Genomic DNA, 17,090 nt, shown 5'->3' on the forward strand with positions numbered 1-17,090 from the left:
ATAATTCCATCTTCCCAAAACTTTTTATCTTTTTGAGCAAAGAACTGTTCCAGGTGCCTTTTACAGTCTTCTAGGGAATTGAAATTTTTCCCCTTAAGAGAATTTTGTAAAGACTGAAATAAATGGAAATCCAAAGGTGCAATATCTGGTGAGTACGGCGGATGAATCAGAACTTCCCAGCCAAGCGGTAACAGTTTTTGCCTGGTCATCAAAAAACATGTGGTCTTGCGTTATCCTGATGGAAGATTATGTGTTTTCTGTTGACTAATTCTGGATGCTTTTCGTCAAGTGCTGCTTTCAGTTGGTCTAACTGGGAGCAGCACTTGTTGGAATTAATCGTTTGGTTTTCTGGAAGGAGCTCGTGATAGAGGGCTCCCTTCTAACCCCACCATATACACAACATCGCCTTCTTTCGATGAAGACTGGCCTTTGGTGTGGTTGGTGGTGGTTCATTTCACTTGCCCCACGATCTCTTCTGTTCCACATCATTGTACAGTATCCACTTCTCATCGCCCATCACAATTTGTTTTAAAAACGGAACATTTTCGTTATGTTTAAGTAGAGAATCACATGTGGAAATGCAGTCAAGGAGGTTTTTTTCACTTAACTTATGTGGAACCCAAACATTAAAGTGATGAACATAACCAAGCTGTTGCGAATGATTGTCAACGCATGAGTTGCGTACTTTGAGTATGTCAGCTATCTCCTGAGTGGTTCTCAATTAATGTCTCGATTTGATTGGTATCAACTTCAACTGGTCTACCTGACCATGGAGCATCGTCCAGCGAGAAATCTCCAGCATGAAACTTTGCAAACCACTTTTGACATGTTCAATCAGTCAGAGCATCATCTCCATACACCGCACAAATCTTTTTTAGTGTTTCAGTTGCATTTTTACCTTTCTTAAAATAATAAAGCATAGTATGCCGAAAATGTTGCTTTCTTTCTTCCATCTTCAGTATTAAAATGGCAACACAAAAATCCACCAATTTTGATGTATTTATTTATTTATTTATTTTTATTGGGGCATAGCTGTTTTACAATGTTGTGTTAGTTTCTACTGTACAGCGAAGTGAAGTAGAGTTCCCTGTGCTATACAGCAGGTTCTCATCAGTTATCTGTTGTATACATATTAGTGTATATATGTCAATCCCAATCTCCCAGTTCATCCCACCCCCCCTTTCCCTCCTTGGTGTCCATACATTTGTTCTCTATGTCTGTGTCTCTGTCTCTGCCTTGCAAACCGGTTCATCTGTACCGTTTTTCTAGATTCCACATATATGTGTTAATATACGATATTTGTTTTTCTCTTTCTGACTTACTTCACTCTGTATGACAGTCTCTAGGTCCATCCACGTCTCTATAAATGACCCAATTTCATTCCTTTTTATGGCTGAATAATATTCCATTGTACCACATCTTCTTTATCCATTCGTCTGTCAATGGGCATTTAGGTTGCTTCCATGACCTGGCTATTGTAAATAGTGCTGCAGTGAACATTGGAGTGCATGTGTCGATAAGTCTTTTTTATAAATGCATGCTGATATGACAGCTGTCACATACAATCTAACAAAATCGTTTTGAATAAAGTTAAAAACAACTAAGTGCTACTACAGCCATCTTATGGAAAAAACTGAACAAACCTTTTGGCCAACCCAATAAAAAACAAAAGTCAGGCAGGTAGGCAGAGAGAAGGTGACCCGTCGCTAAAGCTATAGGTCTTGAGAGACTGTTAGGAACTCCTGGTGGGGCCATGTCTCAGTAAGCAGAACACGGAAACTGCAGTGAACGTGCACCTGCACCACATTTCACTTGTCATGTTCTTTCTAAACCTGACTTTTGTTGGACACGTAGAATGTCTCCAGTTAATACAGCAAGTCATCTTAGCACATGTGACAGAAGACTTAACTCCTTAATTCCATGAAGGCAGATTGGGCTCTCTAATTACTTAATTGAAAAAAGGTACACACTTCCGGCTGCGCGGTGTTTGGGAATTAATCTTTAAAACCTGACAGCAAACATTAAATTCAATTAGGGAGAGCGATTAGCAAAGATTCTTCTCTCCCTCACGCTGGGTACTTTGAGAAGTGGCTGACTGGGGTGCATTGATTCTGATGCTATCATTGTGTCTATATCAACCAGGAGAGCCAAGTATGCATTTTTCATTTCAGAGGGGAGTTACTGGATAATTTACGGATTGATGGATGTCCTTAAGCATGTCTCCGCGGCTGATTTAGGAGGCCGTGCCAGGAACTCAGACCTCTCTGGTTGCTGCTTTCGGCCTTGGTGTCACCGGGTTTAAGGTCTCTTTTTCCCTCCGTCTTTGATTAGGGTTATGAGCCACCCCCTCCTCGTCCCCCACCACCTCCTTCCCCTCCTTTCCCAACACCTAGCTGATAGCAGGTACCCAGGAAGTGTTTGCTGAATGAATGATTAAATGAATGACTTTAATAGATGGGGACATTTGGGCATATTTGTTTTGGAGCACATTCATTTTCTCACGCTCTTTTTTTTTTTTTTTTTTTTCTGTACGCGGGCCTCTCACTGCTGTGGCCTGTCCTGTTGCGGAGCACAGGCTCCGGACGCGCAGGCTCAGCGGCCATGGCTCACGGGCCCAGCCGCTCCGCGGCATGTGGGATCTTCCCAGACCGGGGCACGAACTCGTGTCCCCTGCATCGGCAGGCGGACTCCCAACCACTGTGCCACCAGGGAAGCCCTCTCACGCTCTCTTTGCCTCTCTTTGGGGGAAATACAGTGTAGTGTTCACAGCTCCCATCCCCCAACCCTGCCCCTCTCCCTCTCCCCTCTCCAAGCATATTTTTTATAGTCTGACTACAAGTACATAAAGAAACATGATAGAGTTTTGCTTCATGTGTGTTTTTAAAATTGTGGTGAAATACACATAAGGTTTACCAGCGTAGCCATTTTTAAGTGTAGGTTCAGCGGCATTAAGTACATTCATTCACATTGTTGTGCAGCCGTCATCACCATCCATCTGCAGAACTCTTCATCTTGCAAAACTGAAACTCTGTCCCCATTAAAGTCTCCATTTCCCCCTCCCCGCAGCCCCTGGTAACCACCGTTCTACTTTCTACGTCTATGATTTTGACTACTCTAGGGACCCCACATATGTGGAATTATACTTTCTGTCATTTTGTGAGTGGCTTATTTCACTTAGCGTGTTGTCTTCAAGGTTTATCCATGTGGTGGGTTGTGTCAGAATTTCATTTCTTCTTAAGACAGTAATATTCCATTGTGTGTGTATATATATATATACATATATATATATGTATATATATATCACATTTTGTTTATCCATCTATCCATCAGTGGACACTTGGGTTGCTTCCACATTTTCACTGTTGTGACTAATGCGTGAACATTGGGATACAGATATCTCTTTGAGATCCTGGTTTTAATTTTTTGAGCGCATACACACAAGTGGAATTGCTGGATCATACTGTAAGTCTATGCTTAATGTTTTGAGGTTCTGCTCTGCTGTTTTCTCTAGTGGCTGGACCATTTTGCCTTCCCACTAACAATGTACAAAGGTTCTGATTTCTCCACCTCCTTGCCAACACATATCTTCTTCTTTTTTTTTTTTTTTTTTTGATAGAAGCCATTCTGCTGGGTGTGAGGTGGTGTTCCATGTGTTTTTAAAACTTAGATGGCATCATACTGCATATATGCGCTTGTCTTATGTATTCAATATTATCTTTTCACTGTTTAGCCAAGTTAACCCTGTAGATCTAGTTCATTCATTTTACTTTATTTTTTCCTTTCAAGTCATACTTGCACATCGTTTTGAGAAAACAGCATTCCCTGTGCTCTGCGTTTCTGCCATGAATTCTCACTTCACTTTGAAGTGTTCTGGCTCTTTCCTCTGTTATCTCTGTTCGTATTCTAAATGTAAATGTTGCTACTTTTTGCTTTTCAGTCTGAAACCCCAGCTGTTGACCCCTTATTAGGAAGAAAGGAACTGAGCTGTCTTACCATTCTTTCAAGGCTACCCTTGACCTCTTGTTTTCTTAATCTTAGACATTTCCGTATGCCCGGGAAATACGCGTTCAGAGCTCTCATCCTATGCATTTTGAGAACCTTCAGGATGTGGCGGGGTGAATTTTCTCATCTTGAAAGGGGAGGTTATCTCTCACATCCAGTTTGTGGATCTGTGTGGGCACGCTTTGGGTTTACTCTTATTAAGGAAATAAGAGAGGGTCAGGGAATCCTGCTGTTAAGAACCGCATGCACTACATGCCTCAAGGAGCACAGCCTCCGGCGCCGTGGCTCCTGCTGTGCTCCAGCTACGGTGCGGTGTGCCCAGCCCTCGCTCATTCCTCACCACTGCCCTTGGGACGGGGCTCTTCTTATGCCCATTATATGGACGAGGAGACTGAGGCCTGAAGAGGCCAAGCTTCAGCCAAGTCACAAGGCTGGAAGCATCACACAGGAGGCCCTGTGGGTGCCTTCCTGCTTCTGTGTTCAGTCCTCTGACCCACCTTGGATGGCAGGTGAGAGCATCCCTTTCTTCCAGCAGTGACACCAAGGGAGGACAGTAGCACTGCTGAGCATCTCTGCGTGCCAGGCCCTGGGCCAGCCTGGTTGGGCTCCTCGCCTGCCGGCCTTTCCCTGGGGTGTGTGGTGGTCGGCAGAGTTTCCTGGGAGAGCTGGTGGGAAGCCGAACGCAGCCCTTTCATGCACAAGTGGTCCTGGCCCTTGGAATGTACCGTTCCATACTTGAGGGCCTAAAAACACATTTCAGAGGTCATTAAGTATACATAGGGCTTTCTGCCACAAGCCTCGCTCCCCAGGGAAAGCAGGGGGGAGTGAGGGGCAGTACTTCCTCTCCCAGAAAAAAGGCCAGCTTGCCCCTCGGGCAGAGATCTGCTCTGCCTGGTTGCAAACACAGGTGTGGCAGACTCTATTTTGGATCTTAGTCTTAAAGCGGGACCCGTGCAGGTAGCCTGGCCTGGTGCGGCATCCACTACAGGTCTCAGAAAGTCCTGTCTCGGAGGACACATGTCAGAGGTGCAGGTGAGGCTGGGCTGGAACTTTTTGGTGGTGAGCAGGTGTGAATCAGGTGTGAAGGGCGGGGCAGGTGAGCGGCAGAACACAGGACATGCTGTTTCCTTGTGAGCTCCCTTAACCCCCAGAAAAAATTTTGTGAAAGTCTCCCCCTCGACTTGCCAGTCCCAAGGCCTTATTACATTTCCACGAAGAGAAGTTTAACATCTAGATGTTGCTTTGATGGTAAAATATTGGGAATCTAGTTCCACTGCGAGAGCCTTTTCCCCGTGCACAGGGGCTGAGCTGAGCCCCCAGAATCAGGCCCCCGCTTGTGACATCTGGCGCTGTGTTTGCCTTGTAGGTGTGGAACGCCGTGGACTCGGGAAGCTGCTTGCAGACCTACTCCCTGCACAGTGAGGCAGTGCGGGCCGCCCGGTGGTCCCCCTGTGGCCAGCGCATCCTCAGTGGTGGCTTCGACTCCGCCCTGCACCTAACAGACCTCGAAACAGGTGTGTTCCTCTGTTTCATTACCCCGAGGCGCCCCCTCCTCCGAGTTGGCGCCTTTCTCACTGGGGAGTTTCTGGGAGGGGGATTCTGCAGCCGCCAGCTGCAGACGGTTTCAGGGCAGGGGCAGACGGGACGAGGGGAGACTCACACTCGGCAAGCCTGCCTCCAGGCTGTTTGCCTGAAACCGAGACTGGCCCGTAGGCTTCACAGTGGACCTCTGCCAACCTGCCCGGAGGACAGAGTCCCAAGGTTGTCCCAGCCCCAACCTGTGGAGCTGGACAGAGGTGGCTTTTTAATCAACTTCTGACATGCGATTTGTACTGAGATAGATTTAGCTTCATCCCAGCGTCCTTTGGTTGGAATCAGTTTAGAATTCCTGTCAATTCACTGTCGCTGAAAGGCTGTAAGGAATGATTCCAGCTCGTACGGAAAGCCAGCAAATGAGCTCTGCTTTCATGCCCACACTGAAAAGGCATTTGGGCGAGATGGATTCGCGCTGGCTAAATCCTAAGGGGGCTCTCAACAAGCAGCGCGAGGAGGAGAGAGGAGTCAGTGGGAGGAACTTTCCATTCCCCGGCATTCCGATGCAGCCGGCACGTTGAGCACGAATCCCGCCACAGCCCCGGAGCGGGGGGCCTGTCTGTGCTTCGGGCGAGAACAGAGCCAGCGAGCGCAGACCTGGGTTCCAGCCTTGCCCCTGACCCCCGGGCCGGCTGCCCTCAGCGCCCACGTTGCCTTTTCCTCCCTGGGTTCCTCCTGGGTCACTTTTCTGCTGGGCATCGCTGCCAGCACCAGGAGGGGAGGCCTGGGTTCACACCAGTGCCCGGGGCGTCCCTCGAGCCCTCAGGCAGCCCCTGCCTGCCTGGCCCAGCTGTGGTGGTCCTGGGGTCCGTGCCTCTCCCAGAGCCTGGCAAACAGGGGGTGATCACTCCGGGGTCCAGCCACCCAGCTCCTCCCCGCAGCTTGGATGCAGCGGGTTTGTTGCTCACCTGGAGTGTCCTCCTCTCTTGCTGGGTCACTGAGGGACGACCCTTTTGAGGCCATGCAGCTCCTTTGGCTGGGCCCCGTGTGCCGTCAGTGGGGTGTTGACCAGGCTGTTGGCTGTGTCGGCGGCTGGTACTGTGCCACAGGCTTTGCACACATTTCAATCCTGCCAGCCATTGTTATCCCCATTTCACAGGCGACTAGACTGAGGCTGCAAGGGCCGAGTGACTGGCTCAGGGCCTCCAGTGGTGCAGGGCAGGTGGGGGTTTGGAGCCACGTCCGTGCAGCTGCAAACCCTGGGCCCTTTACACAGTGCTGAGTGTACGGTGTTCTTTTTGGCAACAAAGACCACGCTCTTCCTGTGAGCCCCTCTGAGAGGGAGTCGAGGCTTAGGGGGTTTGGTGCCCTGGGTGACGGTGACAGTTGGGTCGCTGGTGCCAGCAGTAGGTACTGTCACTGAGCACCGGCTGTGTGCAAGGCATTCCTCTGCAGCTTAACATGTGGGGTGAGGGCCCATTCACCCTTTGAGACTGGCACCACCGGAATCCCCTCGTCACACACAGGCACGGGGCACAACCAGGAAGTGGCTGAACCAGGATGCACACAGGTCTGCCAGGCTCCGAAGCCAGCTGCCTGACTGTTATACTTTGTTACCTGTGTGTCCAATAAGCCGTGCTCGGTATTGGAGACACAGAGGTGAATAAGTCCCAGGATCCACCCTGGAGGAGCTCACATCCACTGGGGGAGACAGAATTGCAGAGAGTCCCAGGGTACAGTGATGGAGAGAGATATAGGAACCGCAAGGACATCTAGCCTGGGAGATCAAGGAAGGCTTCCTGGAGGAAGTGGGACCCAAGCTGAGGCAGGAACTGGGGGACAGAGAATCAGGATGGAGTGGGGCTGGGGAGGGGGAGGGAAGTGGGTTCTCAGCAGATGGAATGAGGACGGAGTTCAGGAACATGAACCACGTGGTGTGTGTGGAAGTGTGGGGTGCAGGGAGCTGGGGGAAGTGAGTTTGGGGGTGCAGGAAGGGGAGCTCGGGCTCCATGCGCTTCCTGGCCTGTGGGGTGTGCATTCCCCAGATGCCGCTCCCCAGTCCAGTGTCACTGAGCACCCATGGGTACCTGCACTGCCTGCCCAAGAGTGGAGAAGGGATGCTTCTCACATGCTGGTAATGCTGTCGTGTTAATCAAATACAAGTTCATTTGATAACATTAATGGATTCCTAGCGGCCCTTTGTCATGATCTATCTTCTCAATCAACAGATGTTAAGCAGACATTGCCATTGTGTGTGTGTATGTGTGTGTGTGAGTGAGTGAGTGGGGGGGGGGGCTCTGATATTTTCAGACGTTCGAAGAGAGTCCTCTCACCTGGCCAGTTAGGCACTGCCGCAGCAGGTGGCAGTAGGGGCCATTGCTGAGTTTGGAGCAGGAGAGAATCATGGCTCCATGTGCACCCTGGGCAGCCCTCCCTGGTGGCTGTAGCGGGCTGGGGGTGACCCGAGGCTGGGTGGGGAGCTTCAGGAGGGGATGTGGCAGCCCTGCCCAGCTGGTGGTAGAACTCGCTGGAGGGAACATTGTCTGGCCCGGTCCCAGCTGCTCCTCTAGCTGTGGTGTGTTGGGTGGGACAGGGGAAGCATGGCCGGGCCCTCAGGGCTTTGCCGTCCCCCCGGGGAGGTGAGGGGGCACTTTTGCCCCCCACCCCTCTGCTGGGAATGGGCTCACCACCCGGTTTGCCTATTGAAGGCCCCCTCTCATTCCTTCAGCAGCTACTTGTACAGGACCTGGGCTGGGGCTACCATGGTCAGCGTGCTGGATGTCCTTTGTTGCTTGGTGCGTAGGGTCCAGGGGTCTGGCCTTGCCCTTGGGGAAGGCCGCCAACCCCTGGGTGGGGCCTCTGCCACTGAGAGGTTTGGTTTCTGTGTCCATCTCCATGGCTAGTGTGGGAGCTCCTTGAGGATGGGGCCCATCCAGGTGGTCTTTGTGTCTCTGTCACGTGGCCAGGCCTGGCTCGGAGCAGCTGCTCAGCGTGCGTGCACGTGAGGCAGAGCTGAGGAGGCCCTTGCCAGGCGGGGGTGGGTCCATCAGGGGCCGCCGGAGTGGGGTCTGCACGCACGCCCACGCCGCATTCCGGCACCCCACCTGGCCCAGGGCGTGCGGGGGCTGTGTGCGGCCCCCGTGGCTCTCGGCCTCGTTTGACTTCTGTCCTGTCTTGTCACCGAGTCTGATCGTCCTTCTCACTTGCTTTGCCTCTTTCCGCCCTCAGTGATTTGGCCGTCCGTTTCAATCTAATTAGAGCTCCCCGCCGGGAGAGAGCAGCGCAGGGCGTTCTCACCGCAGCGATCTGGGGATTAGTCACTCGGTGCCCATTGTCGTTAATGGGAATTTGGCGCCAAGGCCATTTATCCTGGTGTCCTCAGTCAATACAGTTAAAAATCTGTGGATTCTAAAACGTCAATACCCGGCCTGAAATATGGAGGGCCAGCAACATTTTATCTCGTTAATTCATAGTTCTGACGGGCTGTTGGCTTAGAGAACAACCATGAATCAACACTTAAATAAAATCTGCTCACAGGTTAATTATTTCTGGTGCTATCATTTCAGTCTGTAATCTTCCTAACGAAACGGCTCTGGCGCGTCAGGCTGAGGCGGCCTCGGGGAGCGCTGGTCTCCGACTCCACCAGGGCCCCGAGTGCCGCCGGCTTTATGAGTCAGCTGTCCGGCACACCACATCAGCCCGTCTCCTCAAAAGCCCCCGAAGAGCTTGAGCTCGTTCAGTTTTAAGTGGTACTGGTTCTTGCAGATTCCACCCCTTAGACCATCGCCCCCAGACTGGCTGTTAAGGCCTGGGAGGCACACGAGGCCTTGAACTTTGCATTTGTTGGCTGCAAAGGAGATGGTCCTTTCCCTGGAGCCTCCAGGGCCCTGGATGGGCAGGGCACCCTGTCCTCCTTCCTGTGCCCAGTCAGCTCTCCTGACGTGTGTCCAGCCCATCCGGGGCATCCAGGCCGTGCCACCCGGTCCCAGCTCCCGGATGCTGGAGGCAGCCCCGTGTGGTAGGAGGAACTTGGATGGGGTGGAGACACGGCTCTTCCACCTACCCAAGCCGGGCGTCCTCGGGGAAGCTTCCTTTGCTTCCGTTTCCGCATCTGTGAGATGGGTAGCAATGCCCAGCAGCTGGGGTCATGGAGGGGAACAGCTGGGATAACGTATCCAGAGTGCCTGGTGCACGGCAAGCACTCAGCAAAGGCTGCCCTTCCCTTCCCCGCCCCTGCCCCACAAGGCCCTTCAGAAGGTAGGAAATCATAGCCGTGTTCCTCTGAGCATCCGGAGGGCCGCAGTGGCTGGACCACGTCCCCAAACGGGGCAGCTTTGGTGGCTCAGTTCCAAAAGCCCCCAGAGGTCCCCCCGAGCCAGCTTCCTGGTGTCGCTCTTGATCCCACGTGTGGGTCTGGGGGCAGACCAGCAGGAAGACCGCCTTTCAGGGTCTCCCAGCCTCTCCTACGTCCTCCGCTGCTCCGTGACAAAATGGCCTGAGCGGGGTAGCAGCTTCCTCCTCGTGATGGGTCGGCACGTGCCTTTCACTTGAGCGGGCGTCCTCTTCACTCAGACCCCGCTTCCCGCGCCCTGCTGCCCCCGCCCCTGCCTGGCTCCTTCTGCTCTGGGGTCCCTGTGTCTTTCCGTGGGGGTCATGGTGCGTGGGCCCGAGTGACCGACTGGAACTGGACCCATGAATGATCATGACTTTTCTTTTCCAAGAAGTGTCTTCTGGTGTCTCCCTTGTTTTTGCATCATGACTGGGGCCTCCATCACAGGAATGCTCCAAGGAAAAGGGGAGTGACAAATCGGCTGGGCGCTCCCTGTGGGCCAGGCTGTGAGCCGTGTAGCCCTGGTTCCTGGCACCCTGCCTGGCCTGGATCAAGCCAGAATGAATAAGTGGATGTTAGGCTCTCTGCTTATTACATAGTTAGTCTTCACGCTAACCTATGGGGGAAGTGTTTTCATCCCTATTTCATGGGCTCAGAAACTGAGGCTTGGAGCGTTGGATGACTTGCAGTGACAGAGCTGGGGTTCAGCTCCGGCCCGTGTGACTGGCAGAGGCTTTGGCTGTTCAAGGACAAGAGTGGGTACCCTCAAGCACGTGTGTTTCTGGGCTGTGACCGAACAGTTTGCTTAAGCCGACTCCGGGGGAGCCCGCTCTCACCCGGGCAGCTGGCTCACCACCTGCCGAGGATAACTCGGGGCCTCTGGGAAGAAAGCGCGCCCAGACTGATCCCTCTGATGAAGTGACTGGCTGAAGGGTGCTTCTCCGGCTATCGACAGCCGCCGTCCCAGCAGGAGAAATGTTTGCCCTGACGATTTTAAAACACTTGTCAGAGGAAGGGTGAGAAGCGTCCATATTAAAAGCCCGGAGAAGAGTGTCAGGGGCTCACTCGGCTTTGGAGAAGTGGCGGCAGGGGGGCTCCTTGTTGGGCTAAAGCCTTCAGAGTGGTGCCGCCCCCTGACCCTGGGTCTCCTGGGAGGCGCTGGTGAGAGGGGCCTGGGCTTTTCCAGCCTTTAGGCTTTCCAGCACCATGACTATTCTCTGGAACAGCTCAGAGGAACCCGGTTAGGTGTCCTTCACGCGCCCGCGGACAGCAGCGGGCATGGACATGGAGCTCCCGAGGGTGTGGGCACGTCTCGTGTCATTGCTCCTTTGATCCTCGGGGTTTTACTACTAGATCCAGATATGGAGGCTGTGCAGAGCTCTGTGCCCCAGTGAGGTCTGAGCTGATGGCGGTCCCTGGCTGCCGCCCCTCCAGTGCCCTCTTGCCCTGGGAGCAGCCGCCTGCCCTCCTGTCCTCCGTCCCACAGATACAGGCGGGACCCCGCAGACTCCTCTACACAGTGGAGTCCCACTTTCTCCTGAGCTCGCTCCTTCACCGGCATCCCTTTCCCAGCCCTCCTTTAAACTAGTCTGTTCTCAAGGCTGTGCCCTTTTGATCCCGGGCACCCGTCCCCATTCCCACCCACGCTCTTCTCCTCCGCTGAGGAGTATTTCTCTCCAGTCCCAACCTCGATTTCTCCCCCTCTTTCCATACAGCTTTGGAGTAAGAAGCTGACCTAGTTGTGGATGTTAAATCAGATGTTACCAAGCTTGAGTAAAGCCCCTGCCAGCCCCGTATCTCACACTTTAGAACCTGCCTTCGAGGTCCTTCCACGCCTCCACAAACCTCTGACTAGTCATCTGCCTCTAGTTAAGCTCGTGCCAGCCCTCTGGATAAATCAAAGGTGGTTTTTAATCAACGGCACTATTTCATTCATTACCATTATTGCACAGAGGTGATGTTTTTATCTGTGTGTGTGTTTAATTGTGCTTGCACTGCAGTTTGGCTCCCTTTGTAGGTAGGACGACCTCTGTTGACTGACCCCGGAGGCTAAACACAGTCACGGCTTGTTCGTTGTCCTGGTAGTGACTTCTGAGTCCCAGAAAACCAACATAAGTTGTACCTTTGGGACCTGTTTGCAAGTTGAGAACTTTTTTTTTTTTTTTAATTTTGGAAAATTCAGTCTTGTCCAGTTAATGAAATGCAGTGGCCAAACTTGATATGAAAGAAATTTCTACAACAGCTACTGCTGTTTCTGCTGTGACTACTGCTGCTGCTGCAGCCGCTGTCTGTCGGGCCTGTCGTTTGCCTGGGGCTTGCTGTCTTATGTGCATTATTTCTAATTCTCACAACAAGCCCTGAAGGTAAGATTTATTCTCCTGAGTGCACGTATTAGGAGCCCACGGATCTGAGAGGCTTGCCGGCGGATCCCGGGGCTGCTACCTTACCTACAGGGAGCGTGCAGACGCGGGCCCGTCTGACTCTGGCCTGGACCCTCCCCGGGACTCTGCCCGGCGTGCCAAGATGGTGCTCGTTTCTGATTCACAGAGTTTGATTTGAAAGTTAGTAAGCTCCTTTCTTCGTTAACTTTGAGTCAGGAGGGTTAAATTTACGGCTGGCTGAATACTTCCCAGAGGATGAGTGTAACGATATTGATTTTCACAGGATGAGTCATACACCGCCTGCCTGGGAACACAAGCTCAATCACCACCAGCCGACAGCACCAGCCAATCCCTCGTCAGCATCTCCCCTACCGGCTCCCGAGCCTGTGATGTGCGCGCAGAGCTCAGCGGAAGGAAAGGTCACGAATCGCTCGCGGGCGGGCTCCGGGGTCACAGGGGTCCAGCCTCTGTCCCAGCGTGGCCGACTCACAAGGCCCTGGACGAGGCCTCACCTCTCTGGGCTTCCATCCCTCATTCCCCCAACGCTGAGAAATGGGGTAATTACACCTCCCACGCAGGGTTGTGGCATGACACGTGCAAGCCCCAGGCAGGCCTGGAGGCGATAGGCGCCATCTCTCTGGAGAGGAGGGCATGAGCTTCCCTGCTCTTTCTTGGGGACCCGTACTTGGGTTTCACCTGACCTGTGTCAAGTGCTTCTTACGTGCCAGGAACTGGGCCGGGGGCCAGACGTGCTGGGACAGAGGAGGCCCCTCAGGGCCCTGGAGCCCTCGTGACCATAGGGTCCCACAGGGTAGGCGTTAGGGTTGACAGGCAGTGTTGCCTGGCCACGCAGGTGGTCACCCTGGGAAGCTCAGTGTCTCCACCGGAGAAAGAGGGGGGCTCCCCGAGGAGGAGCGCGGCCAGTGTTACAGCTGCCTTATCACAGCAATATTGGTGACGGTGCATTGCCAGCGCTAGTTGTGTCAAGAGACCCAGTTGAGTTTCTGCGTTCTGTCTTAAACAGGCTTTTGTTTTAATGGCGATTTATAGTTTATCTGTATCATTATGGATTCAAGGAGGAAAAGAAGTGGTTTTTCCTAACTCCAACAGAGTCTGAACAGTTCTTTTATCCTGGTTGAGATCATTAGAACAAGATCAATAAAGTCAGTGTCAGTGGACTAAATATTTTAAAACTCGGTTTCTTATAAGCAGCATGCAGTGAATAAATGGAATTTTCCATAACAAACATGTAAACAAGCCAGATAAGTCTCACGGTTAAAGGTTATGTACAACTAACCATTGTGCTCAAAGTAGCATTGCCCAGGAGGGGGTGCGATAAACAAGCTACTCCCGGCTTCCCTGGTGGCACAGTGGTTAAGAATCCGCCTGCCAATGCAGGGGACACGGGTTCGAGCCCTGGTCCAGGAAGATCCCACATGCTGCGGAGCAACTAAGCCTGTGTGCCACAAATACTGAGCCTGCGCTCTAGAGCCCGCGAGCCACAGCTACTGAAGCCCGCGTGTCTAGGGCCTGTGCTCCGCAACAAGAGAAGACACCACAGTGAGAAGCCTGTGCGCTGCAAGGAAGAGCAGCCTCCGCTCACCACAACTAGAGAAAGCCCGCGCACAGCAACGAAGACCTAACACAGCCAAAAATAAAAATAAAAAAAATAAAGAAAATAAATAAAGAAAAATTAAAAAAAACAAAAACAACAAACAAAAAAAGCTACTCCATTTATGAAAAGTTGCAGAGTAGGAACACATCTGACAGCAAAGGACCTTCACCTTGAAGGTGGCTATCACCTTCAAGACAGTTTCTGATAAATATTTACCAGCCTTTATTTGTATCTCTTTAACTAAATGTAAAGGCAGCCCAAGGCATTGTATTCTCATAGCCTCAGAACAAAAACTCAACGTCAGTAATCTCTCAAGTTCCCTGCTCTTAAAAACTCATATCCCTTGGCTTTAGCTTTCAGTTTAACTAAGGGTGAATTCAATAATTTGAGGTTTAGTTTTTTTCAAACTGTAAGAGTTTTCCCCTTTGTTGTTTGCTGTCTGCCAGGCCCTCTAGAATGCTTTCCGTACAGCCCTCCCGACAGACGTGTGTTTATGAGGGCGTGTGACACAGCAGGGAAGGGCCCTGCCCAAGGTCGCTCCACTGGAAGTGACAGAGCTGGGGTGGGACCCGGGTGTGTGTGACTCCCCACCCCTCTGCTGTATCACCTCCCACTTTGAACAGGTTGCTGGGTGACAATGGCTGGGGTCCTGATTTCTGTGCCACAGTCTCGCCCCAGACCTCCTTACCTCGTGTTTCCCAATAGGTATCTGTAATTATTATTCAAAACTGGAAAAATTTCATTTTGGTCCCTTTTAACAGAGAAGTACAGTGAAGGCCTAGGTATTACAAGTAAAAGTAGGAAAAAATAGAAATTACAGCTTGTCTTCTAACTGGAAAATTTTAGTACTTAAAAGACATAGATTCTCTCTCAATCTCTTTGGGGGATTGAGGATGAATAACGTAGTCAGAAATACATTTTTTCAGCAAAAAAGTCCAGTCATTATCTTTTAGCAACTCGACTTTCACTTTTCCTCTCATCTTTTTCCCCCATTATTGGCAAGACTGTCACGGCACTTTTTGAAAAAAACATGGCTAATTCACTGCTTTTCCTGAAATAAGCATATGGTATATGCTATGGTCCAAGAAACAGGGAGAATTTTTTCTCCAGGCATATAGAGTTTGTTTTTCCTTTTGGACTTAAGGGTTGGCAGCGAGTTCCAAAGGAGCAAGGAGTCGGCATTAGGCGCGGCTGTATCTGTCTGGAGAGGAGACTTCTGGCCTACAGGGGCCTTCTTGCGCCGGTGTGAGGGTCGCAGCGACATCTGTGCTCCTTTTCCATCGAGGGGATGTAATGATAGTCCCTCGCCCTTAGCCCCCATGTGGCTCCCCCAGCCCCCTGGCTGGAGCGAAGCTCCTGCAGCCAGCGCTGCAGGCACGAAGCCCATCCCCAGGGCACGCGGTACCGCACGGGCGGGCGGCCCCCTGCTCCATCCTCCCTGGGCGGGGGGCTTGCTAACCGGGCATGTCACGCTTGCTTTCTGACCCCGAAGTGTAGCAGAAAAGGCGAGGAAGAGTTTGGGTCCCAGACAAGTTTCAGGAAAGGAAAAGAAGAATAAGAACTGGGAATACCAGGTTTCCAATTAGACCAGTTCCTCAGGAAGTGATTTTTTTGGTCTACTTGAGAGTGTTGCTTGTCTCTTGACCTAATGAGAGGGACACAGCACACAGAATACGACAAGTCTGCTCATCTTCCTCGTGCTTTTATAGAAGAGTTCTTTACTTATTAGAAAAACAGTATTATGACAGCAATATTAGTATAATTTAAGAAGTTACCTTACTACCCCTAGAACAGCTCATTTCCTGTGGGTGAATCACGTCTTCCCTATCTTTGTTCATGTCAGTCCTTCTTTAATACTCCTGTAATTTAAGAACGGGTATCGAGCTTTGTCCCTCTTGCAACAGAATGCTATTTATCATTCCAGTTGGAAATGGCTTTTCAACATCCCACCAGGCAGAGAACCACATCTGCCTTAACTGCCCTCTCAGCTCGGACAGCTAGGCTGCTGTCTATAGTCCCGTCACCGTAGTCAGTGCAACGACCCAAACTGGCCAGGTCTTGACAGCATTGTGATGACATAGGATGACCGTGGAAATCTTTGTGAGTTGCATTTTGTAGCAAAATAGTTAAGGGGCTTGTTGAGCTTAAAGAGGTATAGAGTCTTCATTTACAAAAAGCCAAGTGTTTCCAGAGTTTTCTCTGATGACAACTGACTGCCAATTGTAGGCCCTTAGAAGATACTAGAAAAAAATCCACACAGTTAGTCATCCATCAAGGTAAAGGTGATGTTTGAACAAAGAACAAGGGAGCAGCCTCTTTCCAAGAAATCTGCGCTTTGGAGAGAACACTTTGAAAACAGATGTTTTTAATTGTTTATACCACTGTAATTTTTGTTGCCAAAAACTATGTGAACGTGTCACCTATTAAAAACTTCAGTGTCAGCACTGTTAACCTGGGAACAGTGTTTTTCTAATCCTGCTTTAAAATCCTGTAAATGAAAATTTCAGTGGATTTTGAATTAGGTTGTTAGAAATAGGAGCATATACAGCAATACCCGCTGATGAGTGGCAGGAGCCATTATTTGACATTAGGGGAACTGGAGCTTTACTAGCAAATTGTTCACAAAATCCTTTGCATCAGTGGTAGATGGAAGCGGAAGATGTCTCCCCTGTTGCTAGTGGTAAACGTCTCTTCCATTCTGGATCCTCACATCTCTGGAAGGAGGCTTTGGGGCTCTGACAGTGTTCAGTGTGTAAACTTAAGCTGTAACCGGGCTACTGTCAAATCACTGACTCACAAAAAGGTCCCTACATTTTAAAAAAGTGTAAGCATATTCAGTCCTGTTGCTCTTACTAAAATTATTATAACTCATTTGATTTAATAATTTCCAAGAGGTTTGTTGATACTCTTAGTAAATGGCATATTAAAATATATTTTAAAATATTGTTTGTTTTATCCTTGTCTCATCTTTCAAAATGTTCTTATTTTGGTAATTGCTTTTAGACTCATAATATACTGGTACAGTAGCACATAAATAAATATACACGTGTTGGCGGTATGCGCCTAAGGGTTTCTCATGGCTGGGATGTACTGTCAGACAAGTTTGGAGACCAAGGATCTAGGCAAATTGGATTTGTCAAGGCTTCTGCTGTAACTCTCGAGAGGACCAATTGATGCCTTTCATTTCCTTACCTGGTGAGCTGGTGGAGCATTTAACTACAGTGTGGTC

At 50.7% G+C, this 17,090-nt stretch overlaps 1 protein-coding gene across 1 annotated transcript in view; it reads left to right on the plus strand.

The window, feature by feature from the left end:
* Positions 1–17,090, plus strand: part of WDR25 (WD repeat domain 25) — a 144,207-nt gene that overhangs the window by 79,188 nt on the left and 47,929 nt on the right. The window contains exon 3 of the mRNA XM_027120577.1: positions 5,369–5,516. Coding sequence (XP_026976378.1) covers positions 5,369–5,516 — 148 coding nt within the window. The remainder of the gene's footprint in view (positions 1–5,368; positions 5,517–17,090) is intronic.

The sequence above is a fragment of the Aethalodelphis obliquidens genome, unplaced genomic scaffold (genome assembly GCF_003676395.1).
Source record: "Aethalodelphis obliquidens isolate GAN/ISIS:26980383/991018 unplaced genomic scaffold, ASM367639v1 scaffold21, whole genome shotgun sequence".
In the NCBI taxonomy this organism is placed as follows: domain Eukaryota; kingdom Metazoa; phylum Chordata; class Mammalia; order Artiodactyla; family Delphinidae; genus Aethalodelphis; species Aethalodelphis obliquidens.